Consider the following 24,435-nt stretch of genomic DNA (forward strand, 5'->3'; position numbering starts at 1 on the left):
TTAGTCTTTATTAATATTGCTTGTTAAATTTTTGAGATATTCTATTGAATTGACTCTGTGGTTATATAAAAACATCATGCTTTGAACGACAAAATTATTTCATTTGCTTAAATTACTCTTACTTATGGATTTTGACATACTATGAATGATAAAATTATTTCATTCAATAAAATACTTTAAATTTCTGTTAAGTCTGTTTTTCATTTCATACATTTGACGTGATACTGTACGTATGTATCCCGTATTACTTTGAACCACACCTTATTTATTTAATATTATTACATTTACTGTTGAGTCTGTTCTTTGTTATATCAACTTTACGTGACTATGCATGTATGTAAACCTTTATACTTTGAACGACAAAATTATTTTTATGTCTACCTGTGCGAATTTCAAACGCGCAATTTTACACCAGCAATGAAAACCTTCTATTCTTTCCGGGTAGACTTTATATAGATAAATTAAGTGGTATAAGAAAAGCAAAATGAGTATATTAAATTTGATGTATGCCTTTTTGTGCTTCTTCGTTTACATTTCTTGTTTTTATAGTCTTGCAAGTATGTTTGTTTTGTTCATACTTTTAACGACAAAATAATTTTTATGTCTACCTGTACGAATTTCAAACGCGCATTTTTATACCAGCAATGAAAACCTTCTTTCCTTTACGGGTAGACTTTATATAGATAAATTAAGTGGTACAAGAAAACCAAAATGAGTATGTTAAATTTGATGTATGCCTTTTTGTGATTCTTCGTTACATTTGTTGTTTTTATAGTGATATTAAGATGATAACACAATATTGACTGCGGTATCCCTATTTTTGACATTTTTACTCTTTGGGTATGTTTGTTTTGTTCATACATCGTTGACAATGTAATGGAATTTGATGTGACTGTCATACAAGTGAGAGGTTTAGCTAGCTATTAAACCGGGTTCAATCCACCATTTTCTACATTAGAAAATGCCTGTACCAAGTCAGGAATATGACAGTTGTTATCCATTCGTTTGATGTGTTTGGACTTTTGATTTTGCCTTTTGATTTTGGATTTTCCTTTTTGAATTTTCCTCGGAGTTTGGTATTTTTGTGTTTTTACTTTTTCCTGGCATAAATAATCTGAAACAATGCGTGCTCTGTGTGCCTTAGCAATATCGTTAATGAAAGTTGGTCTAGTTGTAAGTTTGTGATTGTAAAAATGTGGCTCAACGATATCTGGATGATGTTATCGCAATATTTTCTACCGCCCTAGTCCAATCTAGACTATAAAGGCCCATTTTGCAGTCGAATGAAAAGCATCTCCAAACTGCCACACCTCCACCATCAAACGCTGTTGTTCCAAGGATGTGCTGTTTCCTATGCTGTATTTCAAAGACGCCATACATGCATGCGCTCATTGATATGATGTAGGAGAAATATGTTCTTAATAGACCAATGGACTTGACGCCACTCTATCAAGGTCCAATGGCGGTGGCATGTGACAACTGATGTCGAGCTTGACGATTCTTACTAGTCAGCAATGGTCTTTTGGCTGGTCTATGGGCACGTAAATTGGCACAATTTAGTCTGCTGTTAACTGTTAGATTTTATTGCAAGACACTAGCAAGGAAACAAATTGTATGTAGCTTTAGAAAACCTGTTTTAAGGTACCTAGAAATAAAATTTATATGTGAATTCTTTCCTGTTGATGAACAACATAATAACGAAATATTTGAAAACAAAGCAGTATCAAGTATAATATTTAAATAAAAAAAGCAAACACATCTAGGTGTTGCTTAACTTTTGGTTAGGTTATATATGATATAGTGTCTCAGGTGACAATTAACTTGATATTGTTTTCTTATCCGGTAAATAAGTGATGTGTCCATGTTTTTCATAGTAGTATAGCCAATTGACATATACATGCATCAATAATCCGTCTTAAAGGTGCAAATTCTACTTGACATTCATTGTGTCCTCGGTAATGTTTTAGGCCGAACTATAATGCCTGAACTGAAGAAATATTCAAGCATCTTCCCTTTATATATATATGGTAAGCCAGAAACAATGCAAATGTATCTAGTTTCACAAGCTGTCTATCAAAATTATTATGTAAACGCTAGGTATTCAGATGAGCTTGCTTATATTTTTCCAATAGACAAAACATAAATATAGAAAATTGTAAAAAACAAATATATCTTTTTTTTCATATTCTTGATATATTTCCTATTTATCGAAAAACAAGTAGCAATCAGTCAATACACCAAATATATTTAGAATAACCGTTTTGAAAATATTCTTTCAGACTGTTATTTATTATTATTCTCGAGATCAACGATTGTAAATCATAAACTATTTTAAGGTCTCAACGACATTGAATTGCAAACAGAACCAAGTGACAAGCATCTTGTAAGATTAGGAAGTCAGATTGAATTTAATGGGTTTAGAGAGTTTTACCTGAATTTGGGAATGGAATTAAAGAAATGGGAGAATACTCAGTCGACATATGTTGGCCATAGTTGTGAGGGTATTATGGCAATGGCAATGAAACAATGGAAACAATTGAATTCATCAAAACTAAAAGAGTCTACATTGACAGATCTGTCTGACGCCTTAATGAAAGCGAACCTGAATAGTCATCTTATATGCCAGGTATATAGTTTTGTAATTATTAAGTGTTAATTTAATTTACTAGCACTTGGTCGATACATCTGCGGGTGAACTGTTAATTCCCGATTCACTAGTTATTGTTCCGGATTATAAATATATACTCGTTTTTTTTACATTCTCCCTTTATATGATACGAAAGTACGAGGATAATGAATTGAGATTTGACATCTGACACACAAAATACTTTACTACAGAGGTAGGCATTGTCCTTTATTTTTATGTTTGTAATAGTTTTATATCATCCTTATATTATATATTTTTTTTAATCATATGTTAATGTATGTTAACCTTGAAATCTGTATTAAAAAGACTTTTCAATGTCCAGCAATAGTAACTTTTTTAAGTTTCCGCGTAAGTGACATTGTAACGATCCAAGAACCCCGATAATCAACTCCTCATGTAAATACTACATTTTGTAATAGGGGAAAAAAATAGTTAAACCAATACACATAGATGAAGAAATCCGTACAGTGACCTATAGTTGTTAATTTCTGTGTCATTTTGGTCTTTTGTAGAGAGTTGTCGCAATTCTTCCACAATTTTTTTTTTTTTTTTGTATATTCTTATCTTTAAGAGTTCTTTTATGTTTGTTTTTGTTGGTGTTTTTTGTGTGGTTGGGAGCTGTCAGAAGCGGATCTAGTCGTAAGTGGGGCACACTGGCTGCCTAAGAGATAGCCCGCTCCCGTCAAAATTCAGTGATTCACTATATACTCAACCTTTTTTTCTCGAAAGGGTGGGGGCCTGAAATCCGCCTCTGAGCCTGTGTTATCAGGTTTTTGTCTTTTAGAGTAATACTCAATATTTAATTTTGTATAACTATCATATTTCTATATAATTTCTATGTTTCTATATAATACATATTTAGATATTCAGAGAAAAAACAGAGCTCTCTGGTAAGTTATTTTTTTAAACAATCTTAGGATTAAAGATTTAAAAATTAAAGATAGCAATAGTTGCAGGACTTTCAAGCTTTAACATGGTTTCATATATTACCTCTACATGTTCATTGGTATTTTGATTTTCCTTTTTGTCTAAAGAATAAAATTGAGAATGGAAATGGGGAATGTGTTAAAGAGACAACAACCCGACCAAATAAAAAAAACCAGCAGAAGGTCACCAACAGGTCTTCAATGTAGCGAGAAATTCCCGCACCCGGAGGCGTCCTTCAGCTGGCCCCTAAACAAATATATACTAGTCCAGTGATAATGAACGCCATACTAATTTCCAAATTGTACACCAGAAACTAAAATTAAAATAATACAAGACTAACAAAGGTCAGAGGCTCCTGACTTGTGACAGGCGCAAAAATGCGGCGGGGTTAAACATGTTTGTGAGATCTCAACCCTCATTCTATACCTCTAACCAATGGAGAAAAATAAACGCATAACAATAAGCACATTAAAATTCAGTTCAAGAGAAGTCCGAGTCTGATGTCAGAAGATGTAACCAAAGAAAATAAACAAAATGACAATAATACATAAATAACAACAGACTACTAGCAGTTAACTAACATGCCAGCTCCAGACTTCAATTAAACTGACTGAAAACTAGTTGTCTGAAGTTATTTAATCATATGTTTCATGGGTTAAAAAAAGGATATGTTGTGTTTATTCATGTAACAAGTTTATCACCTATATACCATACAGAAGTAAAAACAATAGACAAATCTTTATCTCAAAATCACATTATGATCCATATATTGCTCACATCGTGTATTCTACGACCGCTGTCATACATTTCGATGGCAAACTGGGTTAAATTGCGACAACTCTGTATCTGTACATCTAAATAAATAAATAGATGGTACATGCATCTTTTAGAGATTGTTAACGTTGTCCTGTCGACATACACGGTACTGCTTCTTTTTGAACTTTATACAATTCCCTCAATTTGCGTTTGTGACCTGGAGTTGTCTCATTCGAAACGAATCATGAAAATTTTAAACTTAAAGAAAACTAATGTTGCCTCAATTTGTTCATAGAACGGAGTATAACGAAAGAAGCCAGAAAGTGGATAATAATCTAATTTTGAAATTGAACAAGTATTCCCCAGACTAATCAAATCATTAATAACATGTATATGGAAGAAATACGTTGAAATTCAAATATTTAAATATTAAACTTTGATCTCACTTTAATTATTTATTATATTTTGCTTAGATTGATGTTTTTTTTTCTAAATGCTTAGTGGAGTTATTAATATTGGAACGGTAATTGTAAATCCAAACGTTTTACAAATGCGTAAATGTCCTCATGTTGGTCTTAATTAAATTGTTTTTCCGATAACATTATACAAACTTGATGTTATTAGTTATCTTACCTCCTATATATATCTAGGAATAAGATTGCTTTGAAGCGTCCGCATGGATACCGTGTATATTTCATATTCGATCGGTTGGTTGGGAGGCGGGTTTTATTTCACACACGGTTAGTATTGGTGTTACGTCCCTTTTACAAAAAATAAACGGTACTGTCAAAAAATCTGAAAGGTTTCAACAGACGAAGAAATTGATGATTAAGATGGAATTAAATTCTAACACATATTTAAACTTAAAAAGTAGTTATTGTTGGCATCTGTTGTAGGATGAATGGCAGTAGTTTCTAAATGCTAACAGTATTGAAGACTTGCTCGATTAGATAGGTCACTAGTCTAAATTTCACACGTTAAGATAGTCGGTAAGATAAATTCGTTAAATAGTGTGCTAGTGACGTAAGACGGTATATATGGCGTCAGTAAATTCCATATATATCGTATTAGGTCACTAGCACACCTTGTAACGAATTTATTTTAACCACTGGCAGACTATCAAAGTGTTAAAGACATCAAAACTTAGATTTTCCATTTGTCTATACATAAACTAATGCCAACAATTACAATTAGTTTTAAATGTATTTTATGAATTTATTTTAATCGTCCATGTATCAATTTCGTCCTCTGTTGAATGCTTTCAGATTTCCTTTTTTTAGAAGGAAATAACTCCGTTATACCAACAATTACAATTTGAAAGCTTTAATAATGTTTTATGAATTTAATTTAACCTTTTATCATCATTTTTTTCGACTGTTAAATCCTTTCAGATTTTTCCTCAACACCGTGTTGTTTTAATAAAGGATTGTGCCATCTTTTTTTGTTTTGAAAGAAAAGTAACTCCTTACTAACCCATATGGTAACTAACCAATGTATGGTAACCAACCCTATATTTTGTTTAGAACATCCGATATCAATTATACATGTCACCACGTATAGTCCTTTTACCAAACATATCTCTATAAATCTATAGGAGGTAAGAAAATAAAGGTGATATTCTGAATGGATTCTTGGCATCGCTGCGATTCACATCTGTACTCTTTTTTTCAATTAATTATTGCATTTACATTATAGAAGGATATCCCGTACGTATATATAATGTGTGTGTTCTAAACAGAAACCTTCATTGTTCCCTACAAATGCAAGCTAGGTGAAAAGTATGCATTTTGCATACTTCACAACGCATCATAACATAAAATATGCCTGATTAGTTGATTTATTTAATACTCAAAATGTTCTTTTATTGCATCAGAAATTGCAGACCTCAATCTTCAACAAATACCACTTGACCAACATCTGAAAGAATTATCAAACCAAATAGGAAATTGTCCACTCCAGTTGGGAATAGAACTAGGATTAAGCTTCATTGAAGTCGAGCAGAGTCTGTTCAGATTTCCTAAAGATTTGCCAGGTTTGGTGGAAGATATACTGGTAAAATGGAAGACAAAGTCAAAAATGAAAACCACCCACAGTTTGATGATGGCTCTTGAACGAGTAGAGGCCGGTGGAGTCAGATATTTACGTGAAATATCAAAGCGTTCAAATTAACTGTTATATGGTGCTTTTTGGCATAAGAATTCTATGTGCATCGTTTTATCTTTATTCATTGTGTGCAGAATTTTTAATATTTAACTATTCATGGTTGCAGGTGCGACCATGTTCATTGCAAAAAGTTTCATGTGTTTCATGTGTTTTAGTTGTTAATAGTGTTTATTTAGTTTCACTAACAATGTTTTACTTTCCAATCAATAACTGTTATTATAAAGATATATTTCTGATCCCAACTTTTTTTTTAATACCGACATCATCGAGTCTTATTTTATGCATAGACAATATACAAGATATGTTTTGAATAATAGTTTATTCAATTGCCAAAGTGTGAAAATAAAATATTCCAGTCCAAATAATATTCCCGAAACTCTCTTAGCCTGTCATGGTTCGCTTTCTTTACTTAAGATTTCCATATCATTGGTGATCATTGGTCTATAACTAATTTCATTTTTTTTCATTTTATAAGATGATGGATTTTTATGCATAATATCATAAACATACTAATAAATGTATTTTTATAATCCAATACTTAGTGAATAGATATTCCCCATTGTATTAAACAAATGTTAAGATATTGTATGTTTATGTTTATCTCCAATAAGATGAAAGCCATTTTGTATAACATCTTTAGAGCTATAACAATGTTTTGCAAGATATTTAGAATGTTACACTGAAATCCCCAAAAGGCAATTTGGTTTCTGACTCAACTGTAGTCCTTCTTCTGTCATATCATGAATCATTCTATATGAAAAATTAGTAAATAATGATGTGGAATCATAGATGTTGGAAAAGTATTTTGGGGGGGGTTTGTTTTTAAATTAGAATTTTTATTTTAATGTTTGCTCTGAATGATTTTGATTGACAGTGTATTGTTCTTTTTGTTTTTAGAAATATCTTAATATTTTGCAATATTGGTTTTGAATCATTGTTGTAAATGAAAGTGTAAGATTTTTTTAGAATAATCATGACTAGTTTTATCCCATACGTATGTTTAACATGTTTAAATGAGTTTTATCAGACATCTTATCTTGTTTAAAATTTTCTGTGTATGGCCTTTAGTTGTTGTTACGAGATCGAGCATTCATGAGATGAATACATAGATCTTTTCAAATCACTTTGAAAACATTTCAGACGTTTTCTGTCTGAACTTTTCATGTAGTATTTAACCTAACTGTAACTATTTCCGTTTTATAATTCACTGTAGCATAATATTATATTACCTTAGGAATAAATTACCTTTGCTGTATTTGACTAAACTTTTCGGAATTTCTGGTCATCAATAATCTTCCAATTCGTACTCTATTTGGCCCTATAAACATGTTTTGATTCGAGCGTCACCGATAAGCCTTTTAGAACGCAACGCGCGTCTGGCTTTAATATTTGAAATTTTAATCGTGGTATTTAGAATGAGTTAATTTACAATAAATGTTTTCATATTAATTTTTTTTCTTTCAATTAGGAATAGAGAAAAAATATTATCGTTAGGCAGTTGGGATCATACGTAACTGTAACATTCTAATATCTTTGAAAGGAGTTATGTCAATGATATCTGTATATATTTATATTTAGTATGCATAGTTGGTTTCACCAGGACTTTGTTAACAACCATCAAATAATCATTGATATATAGACAATGTATTTCAATTTACCTAAACGTGTAACGCATATGGCAAATTTGTAAATTGGAAAATGCCAGACATGTTATCGTATAAGTGACTGTTGTTTAACATGTTTATAGTGTGCTTACAATATATAGGATTACATTAAAAAAAACTAACACAATTTGTTTTATCTTTAATAAATTAACTGTGTGTATACATTCTGTATGATTCAAATGATACACACGGGTAATTTCACTATTAAACTAGAGGCTCTAAAGAGCCTGTGTCGCTCACCTTGTTATATGTGAATTAAACAAAGGAAGCAGACAGTTCATGACAAAATTGTGTTAAGGTGATTGTGATGTGTTTGTACATCTTACTTTACTGAACATTCTTGCTGCTTACAGTTATCTCTTATCTATAATGAACTTGTCCGTGTAGTTTTAGTGGAAAATGTTAATAAAAATTTACAAATTTTATGAAAATTGTTAAAAATTGATAATAAAGGACAATAACTTCTTAGGGGGTCAATTGACCATTTTTGTAATTTTGACTTATTTTTGAGTCTTAAATTGCTGTACATTATGCTGTTTACAGTTTATCTCTATCTATAATAATATTCAAGATAATAACCCAAAACAGCAAAATTTCCTTAAAATTACCAATTTAGGGGCAGCAACCTAACAACGAGTTGTCCGAATCATCTAAAAATTTCAGGGCAGATAGATCTTGACCAGATTAACAATTTTATTCCATGTCAGATTTGCTCTAAATGCTTTGGTTTTTGAGTTATAAGCCAAAAACTGCATTTTACCCCTATGTTCTATTTTTAGCCGTAGCAGCCATCTTGGTTGGTTTGCCCAATCACAAAACACAACATTTAAACTAGATAGCCTAATAATGATTCTGGCTATGTTTGGTAAAATTTGGCCCAGTAGTTTCAGAGGAGAAGATTTTTGTAAAAGTTAACTAAGATTTACGAAAAATGGATACAAATTGACTATAAAGGGCAATAACTCCTAAAGAGGTCAACTGACCATTTTGGTCCTGTTGACCTATTTGTAAATCTTACTTTGCTGAACATTTTTGCTGTTTACAGTTTAACTCTATCCATAATAATATTCAAGATAATATCCAAAAACAGCAAAATTTCCTTAAAATTACCAATTCAGGGGCAGCAACCCAACAACGGGTTGTCCCACTCATCTTAAAATTTCAGGGCAGATAGATCTTGACCAGATAAACAATTTTACCCCATGTCAGATTTGCTCTAAATGCTTTGGTTTTTGAGTAATAACCAAAACTGCATTTAACCTCCATGTTCTATTTTAAGCCGTGGCGGCCATCTTTGTTGGTTGGCCAGGTAAAAAAAAACACAATTTGTAAACTAGATACATCAATGATGATTGTGGCCAAGTTTGGATTAATTTGGCCAAGTAGTTTCAGAGAAGATTTTTGTAAAAGATCATGGAGATTTACGAAAAATGGTTAAAAATTGACTATAAAGGGCAATAACTCCTAAAGGGGTCAACTGACCATTTTGATCATGTCGACTTATTTGTAAATCTTACTTTGTTGAACATTATTGCTTTTTACAGTTTATCTCCATCTATAATAATATTCAAGATAATAACCAAAAACAGTAAAATTTCCTTAAAATTACCAATTTAGGGGCAGCAACCCAACAAAGGGTTGTCTGATACATCTGAATATTTCAAGACAGATAGATCCTGACCTGATAAACAATTTTACCTCGTGTCAGATTTGCTCTAAATGCTTTGGTTTTTGAGTTATAAGCCAAAAACTGCATTTTACCCCTATGTTCTATTTTTAGCCATGGCGGCCATCTTGGTTGGTTGGCCGGGTAAAAAAACACAAATTTTAAACTAGATACATCAATGATGATTGTGGCCAAGTTTGGTTAAATTTGGCCCAGTAGTTTCAGAGAAGAAGATTTTTGTAAAAGTTAACGCCGGACGACGGACGACGGACGCCAAGTGATGAGAAAAGCTAACTTGGCACTTCGGGCCCGGTGAGCTAAAAAGCAAACAGATTGCAACGACTAAGGCAACTCACGTGCAACATATTTTGTCATGCATAAGAGTTAGGTGTGATTATTATGCCAATTAAGTTTTAACATTTTCTTCATTTGACCATTCAACCGAAATGTGAGCAAGTGGTTGTCATAGATTCCCATCGGCATTTTAGGTTTTCATGTTATATCATTAGCTCACGTTAAAGTTTTACCTATAGACAAAGAAGATGAGGTATGATTGTCAATGAGAAAATTCTCCACAAGCGACCAAAATGACACAGCAGTTAACTACATGTCTAGGAAGCAGGGACCTCTGATAATTTATATGGTATGGTTTGTGTTCATTGTTGACGGTTATACGGTTAAAATTATTTGCCCATTGTTTAGTGAAGAAATTTGTTCATTGTATGCACAATTACAACTATAAAATCACCTTAACATGATCAAAGAAAACACGATCAAGGTCATATAAACCAAAGGAGAAATACATGTTCGCCTTACAATCATTCAATACACTAAATATAGTTGACCCATTGCTTATAGTTTCTAAGAATCAGACTTAAGCAAGAAAACATAACATTGACCTATGAATCATGAAAATGAGGTCAGGGTCAGATGAACCAAGAAAGGCAGACATGTAAAGCTTTTAATCCTGTCATACAAAAATAAAGTTGACATATTGCCTATTGCTTAGGAAAAAGACCCAACACAATTAATGCTTCGCTAATCACAGCCTGATACGACCGCTGTGTACAAAAACCTTAACAGTCGGGGCAAAATTGCTCACATATTTTCAAGCTTGAGACTGTCTGGATGGATGGTGATCAAATTTTTTTCATAATAAAGGTTTTTGAAACAAAACAAATGTGGTCAAAGATCTTACAAATCTAGTGTGCATTACTGTGCAATATTAACTTTCCATAATCGAAATTTAAAAACTTTTGCCAAAAAATATGAATTCCTTCAAAAAAATCTTAACCGAACACACACACCCTCCCTACACACACACAAACTTTTTGAAACCCCTTGGAGCTATAACCGCAAACCTCAATCCCAGTCTTTCCTTTGTTGTAACTAACCTTGTAGTACAATTTCAAGGAGGTCAAAACACTTAAACACAAGTTATTGTCTGGAAACCAGAAACATGCTTCTTCTTTACCCTTTTTTTGTCCTTGAGGTAGATGTGTGTCTCAATTATCTTCCATAGAATTGTTAAATAATTTGCCAAAATGTAGTTTTTATAATGCTTTTAAAAACAAATAATTAGAGAATGGGTCACCTTGCTTGTTTTTCACTCTACACGGTGTTCAAAATTGACAGATTTTATATAGATTATGCATGGAAAACCTAATTTTCTACAATAAAGCGTTAACTACTCCATAGAAATGTGAGATAACATAGGAGAAGATAGCTTTAATAGTATGCTTTCAATTAAGAAAAAGAAAAAAATGGGGTCACAGAACCCATTATCTTGCTACATAATAAAATTGGTAAATTCCTAACATATTGTAAAAGGACCTTAATCTGAATTATCTATCCTTGAATTTAAGTTGCATCCCCTTGTGTGGCAAAGTTGGAAAAAATTTAATTTAACAAAAGTTTACAGTTTTTTGTAAAATCCAACCATAAATATGATTGGGACCATCATCCCCTAAATCAATCCCAACCTTCCTTTTCTAGTATTAAACCTTCAGGGGAAATAATTCATAAAGAACTAAAGTTATTATCTGGAAACCAATGTGTCTGCAAATGACGCAGAGGATGACGAGTATACGATCCCAATTTTTTTTTTGCGGTCTTATTGAATCAAAACACTGAGCAATGATCAGTGAAAATGAAGTCAAGACAAATAAAACCTGCAAGACTGCCATATACATCATTAAATATTTTCGTACAACAAATATAGTTGATTTATTGCATATAGTATCAGAAAAAAAGACCAAAACTTGACCACTGAACCAAGAACATGAGGTCAAGGTCAGAAGACATCTGCCAGTTGAACCTGTTCACCTTACAATCATAACATACTCCAAATCTACTCTACCTATTAAAGCCACCAGATAGCTATCCCTATGTTAAGCTTTCTCCAACAGTAGTTGAAGGCCCGACAAAAAATAAAACTCTTGATAATATGATAATGTCAGATATATCAAAGTCAAATACAAGCGTAAAAAAACACAAAGAAACACGGGTAAATTTACACATCAACAATATACTTGATATAAGACTACTCTTAGACTTAAATAACAGATCAAAGTTATTCACAAACTATCAATCTGATCAACATACAAACATGTTCTGTGGTAATTGTTACAGAGAACAGTCCACCCTCAAATTAATGAAGGCAGCCTCATTTGGAGCGAGTCAGGGAGAAGCGATCTGTATTTAAAGTAGATAAGCATTTTATAATGAGGTCATCTGAAGTCAGCATAAATGCAATTGACTTTAAAACATATTTACAGTAAATTGTCATGTTGTGTTACAACATATTGTCATGTTGAAAGATAAGAGAGATCTGACCCCAATGACAGTATTATGGTTTTCACAACATTAAAAGAAAATTGTGCATTTGAACATTAGTATAGCTTTTTATTATTATAAACAATCTGATTAAACAAAAAGTATTACAATAATATGTCAAATAAATGCCAAAATTAATATTCTATATAACAATATATGTCGGGGAAAAAATCTTTATTAATACTTAACCATGGTATTTTATCTCTCGTCAAAGGAAAATGACCCCCTTCTCTCTTTTAGACTACTGAATCTTAATTAAGTTTTTTTTGGATTTTTAAACCATTAGTATCACATCATATACCACATATAGTTACCATGTTGCTTATACCATATGAGCAACATACTCTAAAGTATCCAATTGCGACAGAGTTGTAAACGCAATAATTCAAACTTGCATTTTGAAATATTTTGTATGAATTAAACAGGATTTTACTCAAAATCGTAAAAATTAAAATCGCAATAAGTCATAAATGACAAAATCACATTCATAAATGCACGCAATAATTTCTGAATTTACAGTACCTGTATAAACCAAACATGTTCGTAAGCACTGTCATATCAAATGATGTACGTTATGAACCTGATAAAGCTAAACATCGGCGAAAACTGTACAAAATCTAAAGTACAGAAAAGAGGTTCGGTTTACAGAGGTTTCACTGTATTAGCCAATGAGAATTGTCCACCTTTCAATGTAAAATGATTTTTCTCTAAAACGAAGGATTATAAAAGGTCTTTTAAAACAAAATGCAGAAACTGAGCTTTGCCAGATTTGTAAGAAGGATCATGGAGACCAGATCTGAATTTGAATCAGATTGACAAATTTTAAAAGATACATTAATACAGAGTGCATGATGCAAATGCATATTATAATTAAACAATATGAAGTCAGTATCACAGGCAATTGACCTTGAACTAACAGATAAAAAGAACTTGATGATGCTGTGTTATTGTTACTTGGTTATAAAACAATGTGACAACTCTCCACAATAGACCAAATGACACAGAAATTAACAACTATAGGTTATGGTATGGCCTTAAACAATGAAAAAAGCCAATACCACATAGTCAGCTATAAAAGTCTGATTTAAAAGAGAAATGAAAAAGGCCAACGACTGTATGATGTTTTATACACAACATTAAAAGAAAATTGTAGATTATAGGTACTTTTTATTATAAAAAATATGATTACAAAAATTCTTTCATATAAATGATTGTAAATGTATGCATGAGATATGAACCTCTTTATATGTAAATAGTTAGTCATTGGTTAGCATGAGATTACAAAGTTAATTTCATGAGATATAAACTTCATTATAGGGGCGGATCTATTTTTTTTTAAAAAGGGGGGGTCTCAACCCAGGACAAAGGGGGGTTTTAACTATATGTCCCCATTCAAATGCATTGATCCGCTAAAAAAGGGGAGGTTCCAACACCTGGAACACCCCTGCTAATGCTTTGGCTAGATAAATATAATTAATTAGCAATTGTCAGCTAACTTGAATTATTTTTTATTGTTGCTGCCTTTTTTCTTTCAAAGGAGGATATATACTCATAATGTCTATTTATATAACAGATTTCATATGATCAAATTCAATTTGCTGAATAGAGGAGTTTCTAATTTCCCTTTAAAAAAGACACAAAAAAAACCTGCTCATTTTGACAGTGGTCATTTAGAGATATCATGTAATTGGACATTTATTTAGACATGAAAAAAATTTCATTTTTTTTCTTGACAAAATCCCAAATTACTGCATTTTAATAATTAAATAATGTTTGGCAGATTGATAATCAAATCTGGTTTAAATGTTCAGCACAATAAAAATCTCCTTTTGTGTAAATTAGTGATTTTACATTTAGAAAAAATTGAAGAAAGTCATTGGCTACAGAATTGACAAGTAATATGAATTATTGCCTATACATGTCTTATAAAACATCCTTCTTCTTATATAGGGTGTGTTGGGATATACGCCTGAGACAGCCTATGGGTATCCATAGGTACCTATGGTTTAATATTTTATACACAAAATATCAACCCATAGGTGTATATACAAACACACCCGTATTGTATAATGTGGTGGCTCAAAAATTAACAATGAAGCAGGAGTTAAAGAACATCCAGCTGTGGTTTTCAGAAACTAGCTGAATTAATAATTTTATCAAAAATAAAAAGAAGAAAATTATCCTTTTTTCCTCTTTGGAAGACAATTTTAAATCAACGAACAAACTCATAACTCTGTCTTTTTCCTTCCTGTTCTGTTATCATCTATATCTTTATCTTTTTTATCTTTTTTACTACTTTCACTTTCACTTTTTGATTTATCTTTGATTTTATTTTTAGAACTGTCTACATTATTCTTTTTATCTGATGATTCTTCTGATTTCTACAAAAGATAACAAACAGATATCTAATTTTGATGTAACTAACTATGTTAATACATTTGTATGAATTATATTTCATAATGAAGTAGCTCCGTAAAACTTCTTAACTATGTAAAGGCGTTTGTATGGATTATGATTCATAAAATAGTAGCACTGTAAAAAGTCTAGACTTCTGGTAAACTTTTTCATTAGACATACAATATTTGTTTTTTTTCAGACAGCTCATTGCAGTGATAAGAAATATCCTTCCATGCATCAATTCAGCTTGCTTGTTTTTGTGTGACTTGAACAATATAAAAAAATATGGAACAACTCATGTGTCTTATGTGGAACTCTGATATTACATTATGTTGTTTTATCATTACTTGATGATATTTTGTCTTTACATAAAATGGTTTTGACATTGCGTAATGATGTTTTGATATAACTCAATACGGAATAGTCATTACCTAATGATGTTTTGATATTACATGATATTGTTTCATATTGACTTGATACAGTTTTGTCATTACTTAAGATGGTTTTATCATTACTCGATGTGGTTTCATCTTTATTTGATGTGGCTGTTTCATTAGGCAATGTGGTTTTGTTATTTTGTAATAATGATTTGCCAATGGATTAAACATTATGTAATGATGTTTCTAAATTTGACGCCCCACACAATCTCACTTATAACTCTGCAAAAGTCAACTGATAAAAATTGTGGATATGCACATTCACATATTATTTCCTCATTTACTGTACTACAAAGTTTCAACTGTTGCAGTTGTATAATTAAGCCAACAATCAAAGTTCAAAGAGCATAACTCAAGTCCTAGAAAAAATTGAAAAGTAATTTCCGATCGATATGCAAATTTACATAGTATGTCCTTATTATTTACAAAGTTTGTGAAATTCTGTTGTGTGGTTTCAGAGGAGTTGCAATGACAAACTGTTGCGGTCGTATATTTTGACCGAAATTCTAAGTTATAGGGGCATTACTCCTACTAAAAAAAAAATAATCGTAATTTCCTGCCAACATGCACATCTTCATTGTATGTCGCTATTAGCATTGATTAGCAACAAGTTTTATAAAATTCTTTTGTGCTGTTTCAGAGGAGTTGTGAACAAGAACAGGACTGACAGACAGAGGGGTCAAAAACATTATAATCTCCTCAACTTTGTTGCATGGGGTATAATAAATACTTGTTTATAATAAATATTTATTTATAGTGGATTGGGATATAAGTTGCAAAACTTGTTTCCCAATCCACTATAAATAAATATGTTTAAACTAAAATACTTGTTTACCTGTCCTTTCCCTGGATAACTTTTGCCTTCTATTGTAACCTCTTCACATCTTTCTTGTTGGGTTAAAAAATCTTTAACTTCCCAGGCTTTAGATCCATCAGTCAACATAAATATAACTCTGTTACTGCCCACAACATATCTGTTAAATAAAGGAAAAAGAGGTAGTTTTTTATATGATAAAGAGAACTTTTCTTTCAATTTGGTTCTTGTTAATTTGAAATAAACTGTAGTTATAGCTGTATATTGCTTATATGATAGTCAGCTAGCTTGCTTTTTCAGTTTTTGTTTCCATTTCATATTATTATTCATGAATTTGTTATGACAAGAATATCCTTTTCATTCACTGATTTACACATTTCATTAACCTACTTAAAATCAAACAAACCCAGAAATATCATCATATTAAGACTGCCTGTGATTGATTGTGTTTCAAATTATATATTTATGTTCGATGGTTAATTAGAATATTAAATGGCATCTATTCCAGGCCAAAATAAAAAAAACATGTTTTTGTGTCCCTTACCCCCGACCGGGTCAAAAATAAGCCCCAAAGTCAAAAAATTATTTGCCCCCAAAAAATAAGATTTTTATTTTTATTCCCGAAAATAATTTGTTTCCATTCCTATTGGTTCAGATATTACAGGAAGTCTTCCCGGAACTCTCTGGAGTTATCTATCAATTTAGCGGTATGTATTGAGGTAACTGTCTGCTTGAAAGATGGGCGACAAGATCGCATTGTCGTCTTCTATACGAAATTAAGTACAAGGACGCGTCAATGGTGTTACCCATCGTGGTAAATAGATTATACAGCTTTCCAAAAAGGTACACATGGAACGACGTGTTGAACAATTTAACTACAGATGATGGTCACAACATAAATAAATTAGATGAAGTGACAGTTTCTGTGTCTGATAAGATGGCTAACGGTGTGACTTTTGAGCCCGATTTTGCTGAAGAAATAAGAGTTGTTCATGATTTTGACAAGAGACTCAAATATGTCCAATTTAACATTATAAGGGACGCACCACCTTCAAATGACAAAAACAATAATCAGACTAATAATAATGCACAAAATGCAATTCAATTCAATATTTTATTTAAGTCTCATCTCTCAATAATATATAATACAGCATTACATTAAATGTAAAAATATACAAATATAAAAAGAGAGCCATTCTGTACAGAATTACAATATAAGTTATATGGTTCGCTACTGACCCCCTACGGATCCATAGAGGGTTAGTAAAATCCACAGGGGGTGAGGCCAGAGGCCGAATCCCCTTTGAATTTTATTCACCCTCTATGGATCCGTAGGGGGTCAGTAGTTAACCATATAACGAATTTATCGTACGCTGGACTTTTTCTGCTGCGTTTTGTTGAAAAATAATCAAAGAAACACAACAACATTAATATATGACGTCACCATTACCGCGTCACGAACACCCTATGAAACTTTCTAACCCCTACGGTCTCATAGGGGGTCACCACGTGACGGTGTTAAACCAATCACAATGTGATAATTTACCCGCGGTACGATAAGAGACTAAATTACAAATTATATAAAGAATTATATTATAAAACATATTGACATTAACATTATTTACAGTATAAAACATTTCTACGTCCTAATAAGAAAAGCTAATACTTAGGCAAACTCGAAATTGCCTTCCAAACTTGATGAAACAGCACCAAGATTTACTAGTAAGTATGTTAAAATTATTTAAGGTAAGAATTTTCTTTATTTTCTTGAAGGCTTGAGATGGTGTATGGTTCATGTCATTATAAATTAACCTGCCCCACACCAACTCAATTTCTATCTACATCCCAAACTTTTGGCATGGAAAGTGGTGTGGGAGGGGCTAAAATGCTAACTTCCTAGGCGAAATGCTGCCGAAATTTTTTACAGGTGTGGATTTTGTTATTTTTTATACCCCGCCACACGTAGTGGCGAGGTATTATGTGATACCCTCCGAAAAATTTGTAGGTGTAAAGGGGAAATATTATATACCAAACATGATAGCACTGGTTAATTTTTTAGCTCATCTATGTGGGCTATTGCTATTCACTATTTGTCCGTCGTCGTCATAAACTTTTCAACTGATAAGTAGCCTCCAGTGGACAAGTCAAACCATCCATGACATCCAGTTGGAAAAAAAAAAATTACCTGCCTGCCTGGTCTGTTTACAAAGAGTAGACCCGGGGGAGGGGAAACAGACATTCTTTTAATTGTGGCCACAGAACACACAAAATATATATACATCATATTAAGCATAGTAAATTTGTATCTTTAAAACTTTTTGATTGATTGATTGTTGGTTGTTGAACATCCAATTAGGACTTTGTGAAATGTGGATAGATATATTTGTGTGTTATAAATAGCATATGAGATTTTGTGTTGAATTGGTGAACATGAACTGTGCAGCTAATGCACATAAAAACTGGTTTTACCCAACATGTCACCTGTATTAAAGCAGACTTGTATTAATATACCTTTTTTGATTGAGTTAGGCCTGCCAATTGATATTTTATCGTGTGTTTTTCACTGTTGTAATGTTATGCTATTGTTTCAGAAAAAGGGAGAAGGTTTGGATTCATTAAAACGTTTAATCCCGCTGCAAATGTTTGCACCTGTCCTAAGTCAGGAATCTGATGTACAGTAGTTGTCATTTGTTTATGTAATTTATACGTGTTTCTTGTTTCTCGTTTTTTATATAGATTAGACCGTTGGTTTTCCTGTTAGAATGGTTTTACACTAGTAATTTTTGGGCCCTTTATAGCTTGTTGTTCTGTGTGAGCCAAGGCTCCGTGTTGAGGGCCGAATATTGACCTATAATGGTTCTCTTTTTTAAATTGTTATTTGGATAGAGAGTTGTCTCATTGGCACTCACACCACATCTTCCTATATCTATCTTTGTATTAAAGCCATAATATTAAGATGTTCTCCTTACCTCTGTGTATCAATATGAGCATTAAACAGACTTGTATGCCAAAGTGATGTAATTTTTTCAGTTTCTTTTTCACTTGGGTTTTCTAAAAAATCAAAGATATAAATTATTATCATGATTATATAAAAAAATGTATACTTTAATGTTGAAATAAGCGATTTAAAAAAACCAATCAAAAAAATAGGACAAACTTGATGAACATTAACATTCTAGGTATTAGAAATTGGCCATAAAATAAGATGTTGTATGGATGCCAATGAGACAACTCTCCACCGGAATTTGTCTTTACCATTTTCTCAGCAATAACAGAGTATTAAGTTTTTATATATATATTTCATACCTGTTAACTGTCACTATTTGCTGGGGATTTCCCCCATGGAGGCTCCCAAATGGAAATTTTGAAAGAGCATTTTTGTCCACTATTTAAACAAAACAATAAATTATACAATGTCTTTAGGCTTGTAATAATATGAAGAACACTAAAATATATTTAAAGGCCCCCTTGATGGTTTTGTAGATCTATAGGATCTATCTTGCACGTAAAACCCCCATGGGGATTTTGAAAAGTTGGCAGGTATAAATTATTTTGGGTTGTCTCTCTAACCTGATACTGTAGCAAACATCATTAAGGTTTTCCCTTTCTTTGACATTTTAATCATTTCTTCTGGTTTACTGGGGTCTAACTTTGACATATCTATTTTGGGTGGTTCTCGTTTCCATTCAGGAAGTTCATCTTCTTCTAACTCATCCTCATCATTGTCCTGAAAGATAACCATTGTAACCATTACAATTAAAATGAACTACATGTAAGTATGTGAAGATGTTAAAAATTATCTTAATATATGTTGAAGGCCACACTTTCACCTGTAACATGTATAATGTTTACTTATTCAAATTGTGACTTGGCTAGAGAGTTGTCTCATTGGCACTCATACAGCATGTACAGTTATACCACATAAAAAAAAAATATTTCTACATGTTCTAGTTTATCCTGCATAATGATGATCAAGAAGACACTAAATTAACTGGAATACAGGCGATCTCCTTTATCTGGTAAATGATGTCATAAAGGCGCTAAGTGACAAACTTTTCTGATGAAGCCAAAGGACATTACTCAAAAGTGGTCTATTGAATTATAATAGTATTTTGATAATAACTTTCTATATCAATGAAGAACTTTTTCTGCTCACTAAGAATAAAATAAACTGGCATTTTCAATTTTTAAAGGTGTGAAGTTCTTTTTACTATCTGTCTCAAATTCAAATACAGTCAGGATTCTACTTCGTCAAAATTATCTCCCCATTTCATCATTTTCACAATCATCATTGATCATAGAAATGGAAGCCATTGTAGGGATGACGCCCTACCAATTTTTCTCTTTGAAACCAATAAATTTATCTATATTGCACCATTACGATCCTTATATGTCAGTTGTATTTTAAAAGGCAAATGTATCAACTAGCTAGTGAGCATCAGTTAATGATCTTGTCTGCATTGATTTAACTTAAAACTATTGTCTGATCGGTTGTCAGGTGGAATTTTCTAAAATTCATAAACATTTAAAATTATTCTAATTAAATATTTCGTGGAAGGGTAGACTAGATTTTTTTAGTGGTTGAAGACTGTAAACCCTAGTTTACACACACAAAAAATTATATAATTTTTCGAAGATATGCATTTTCATCATCCAACTTGAAAGAGTGCCGTCAAAAATAGCTATTCAAACCCACCTACTCTGTTTTTGTGATTCATTAGATAGGTATTTGACTTGACCCATTTATTGCATCTTTTAGTACTGTGATTTTTTTTTAATTTATGTTATAAAGTCAAACTGTAGCTTTGATATACAAAATATTAGAATCTGAAATGAGATGATGTATGAAATATTCTTGATTTGTACGATATCAAGATAAAATATACAATTCAAACACCCCCTAACATAAAAAGTTGCGCTCGATTTTCTCCTTTCTATACTATTGTTACTCATTTTTTGGATTTCTTTCTTGAGTCACATAATGGAAGGGCAGACACGAAAAATTACTGAACTGATAGATTGATAAGTTTTCCGTCCGTGGTATTTTTTTTTAAATCAGAGGTTTAGCATTTTTTTCATCCAACTGTAAAGATACCCATGTCGTCAACTTGATAACTAATTGTTCTGCTTAACTATGTACTACATAAATCGAAAACTTATCCAAATGGTGTTTTTAAAATTAAAAACTTCGTAATTGAGAAGAAAATTGTAATATGGTAATTTTGTTTGTTTAGGTATATAAATCTGTAATAAAAACTTAATCTTCATTTCTCTAGATTTTCTAAAATAATGATTTGAAAACTTTTGAAATTAATAAAAAATAACTCGTCTGTCTAAATTCTAATGGGAAGTAAATTATAACACGTCACCTCCCACTGATCAAAAAGTCGTTCTAAATCAGCTTCACTGTAATCACGAATGTTTTTCTTCTTCCATTTCTCGTCTTTACCATTTTTTGTTTCTTTTTCGTCTGCTTTATTACAAATTGAAAGCAGACTTAAATTGAAAACTATGAAAATAATAATGTAAAACTGAAAGTTTCCTCCTTTTTCCACCATATTGAAATGATTATAACAAAATGCAAATTTATAAAAACCGAATAAAGTTGAAAGGAAAGATTTTATTTATATTTTGTTCCAAATAGATAACATGTCATTAAAGTATTATTTTGGTCTTCAAAATTGATATTACTATCATGAATGTATAAAGCATATATATTTTTGTTTAGTTTCGTTTTGTCTAAGAATTTGTACATTGCATTATGGGATATGTTGTGACTGGAAGTGAAATATTCCTGAAAATGGTCTAAGAATACCTTAATTTTAAAGAACTCTTATATAACATCTAGTTGCTTGTTTTGTGGTAAATGTTTTTTCATAAGATTTCTGCATAGATTTTTAAAATGTTTACTACTGGCACTTTTCTCCTAATTTGTTTTTGCAAGTTTGGTTGTATCCTACCTGAGACTACTATAACTTAAACGGAGTATAACAGTAAGTCTCAGGTTGTACATTTTGTAATTAACTCATGCAACTCTCAGTCTTATGAGGGCAGTAATACCCTTTAACGTTCCTTTAACGGTAGTGAAACTGTAATTTTTAGCTTAAATTGGTTAAAATTTAACATGAATTGTCAACATGGTAAAACTGTCTCAAATAATTATCATTTAATGATTATACCATCGTTTTGGGGAAAATTTTAACATGATGATTTGTCAAAAAAGTAAATTTTTTACTGGCTTAAAGAAAGTGTACTTTTTATCATCATGCACCAAAAATTACTGTTAACGTAATTTGGCAAGAATTTTTACCCTAGTTTGTCATGAAGGTACAATGTACCATCATAACCACCCAAATTAAGGTCCATTCGCATTAGCACACACTCTTGTAAGCCCCTTTCACTTTCGCGCCCTACATATTTGTACCCAAAGCCGTTCACAATTTTAATTGGTTTTGTGTTGAAAACCTTTATAATCAAGTTTAATTTGGCAAGTGTGTTCTAATAAGTATATTTGCTGTCATTGCAATAAACGTATTTACACTTTTGGTATTTAGCTGTATTTTGCCTCCGAATGACCTAACATCACCTCCGAATAACCTTTTGACGTCAAGCAACAATCACTTTTTAGTTGTGACGTCATATGACATATGTTTTGAATTATGAAGTCAAAGTTTACAGGAACCTGTGTGATGTTATGTAATGGCGGACAAATTTGCATACAAGTGTAAAAACGTCTATTGTATCACAATAAAGTGAGACAGGATTTTTTTTGTTGAATAAATCTTAATCATGTTTTGGAAAGTGTATTGTTAAAAAAAAAGATCATGTACTAATCCTTTCTAAATAGAGTGGGATTCTGTCAACATTTTATTTTGTGTTGAATAACTCTTAATCATGTTTTGGTTAGTGTATTGCTATATTTTTGTTTCATTGACTTGTTTCAAAATAAAGTGAGATTCTAACTACGTTTCTTTTGTATGTTGAATAAATTTTATCGTGTTTTTGTTATAATAGTGTATTGCTATATATTTTCAACAGGAATTTTAATTAATATTGGCAGGCCTCGATAATAACGCTTGTCCGATTGTCCGGTACCAGAGGAAAAAAAGGTTGAACAAGTAAAAGCTGTATCTAGCTTGTCCGTTAGGCCAAGTACAATTATTCTGCAGAAAATAAATTTAATCCAACTTTGATGGAACAAAGTAATTTATTGTAAACAAAAAACAAGAAACAAATATTAATTTGACATGTTTCTGTATTCTGTTTATTCAACATGTTAAAATGCAAAACTTTTTCCTTCAACATGTTTTCTTTAAACTTGAAACTTTTTATTTCTCAAGACCCCATCAGGGGTGTGTGAATTGCAATCGATAATTTTTAACTGGCTCTTTGTCAGGTACTTTTTGACAGGTAAAAGGTATACTATTCTTGGAAACCAGTCTTACTGATCCGAATCAATGATGCGCTTTGTAGATAAGGTAACTTTACAGGACAGTTGTCACCTCCAAGTTTAATAGACAGTTTGGCACCGTAGGAGACATATTTAGTAGACATGATTGATAGACAGTTAGTTTAAGCATATTTATTTACAGTGGATTGGGAAACAAGTTTTGCAACTTATATTAATCCATTTCCACTTTGCGGGTTCGAGTGCTGCCTTGTAGCGGCATTAGCCTACTCTTTTTCGAAATCTACAAGGGTGTCTTTAACGTGCAAGAGATATGGCTCTCTCTTATCACGGGTCAACCATTTATCGTCCCCTTCTGATGGACTATCATCATTTCCTTAAGACCATACTCGCAAATGGTGTCAAGGGAGAGCAGAAAATTGAGTTCCTGAAATTTTCATCCTGAACGGGAATCGAACCAGGAACCTTTGTGTTAGTAGTCAGATGCACTAACCACTACACCACGGCTCTCAGTTTGACAAGGCAGAAGACATTTCGGGAACAAGACAAATCAGTACCTCATTTTGCTACCTTATTCTGTTCCTTATAATAAATACCATAATACCATACCGTAATTTTTTCTCAATTTTTTTTTTTTATTTACCATAAAATTCGCAAAATCATTTTTGATCATAAGTATGTAAGTAGAAAAAAACAATAATTGCAAAATCATGATTTAAAT

At 31.8% G+C, this 24,435-nt stretch overlaps 2 protein-coding genes across 2 annotated transcripts in view; one reads left to right on the top strand and one right to left on the bottom strand.

Moving 5' to 3' along the window:
* Window positions 1-14,013: 14,013 nt before the first annotated feature.
* On the bottom strand, window positions 14,014-21,871 carry LOC134718464 (LDLR chaperone boca-like). The gene is made up of 5 exons (XM_063581003.1): window positions 21,676-21,871; window positions 19,877-20,033; window positions 19,276-19,357; window positions 16,328-16,466; window positions 14,014-15,039 (listed from the first exon to the last, which is right to left on the bottom strand). Exons 1-5 carry the CDS (start codon window positions 21,862-21,864, stop codon window positions 14,884-14,886), a joined length of 723 nt encoding a protein of 240 aa, XP_063437073.1. The 5' UTR covers window positions 21,865-21,871; the 3' UTR covers window positions 14,014-14,883.
* Window positions 21,872-22,060: 189 nt separating this feature from the next.
* LOC134718465 (ubiquitin carboxyl-terminal hydrolase 8-like) overlaps window positions 22,061-24,435 on the top strand; it is a 40,751-nt gene continuing 38,376 nt past the window's right edge. Inside the window, exon 1 of the mRNA XM_063581004.1 lies at window positions 22,061-22,168. The gene's annotated coding sequence lies outside the window, so the exon portion shown is untranslated. The remainder of the gene's footprint in view (window positions 22,169-24,435) is intronic.

Source organism: Mytilus trossulus, chromosome 5 (assembly GCF_036588685.1).
Source record: "Mytilus trossulus isolate FHL-02 chromosome 5, PNRI_Mtr1.1.1.hap1, whole genome shotgun sequence".
Taxonomy (NCBI): Eukaryota; Metazoa; Mollusca; class Bivalvia; order Mytilida; family Mytilidae; genus Mytilus; species Mytilus trossulus.

Excerpts from the sequence above, each read along its gene's own strand:
- LOC134718464 (XM_063581003.1), bottom strand. The coding sequence starts at position 21,864 with ATGGTGGAAAAAGGAGGAAACTTTCAGTTTTACATTATTATTTTCATA. Across the intron at positions 20,034-21,675 it reads GACTTTTTGATCAGTGGGAG|GACAATGATGAGGATGAGTT; the intron begins GTGACGTGTTAT and ends GTTATCTTTCAG. Across the intron at positions 15,040-16,327 it reads GTTATCCAGGGAAAGGACAG|AAATCAGAAGAATCATCAGA; the intron begins GTAAACAAGTAT and ends TATCTTTTGTAG.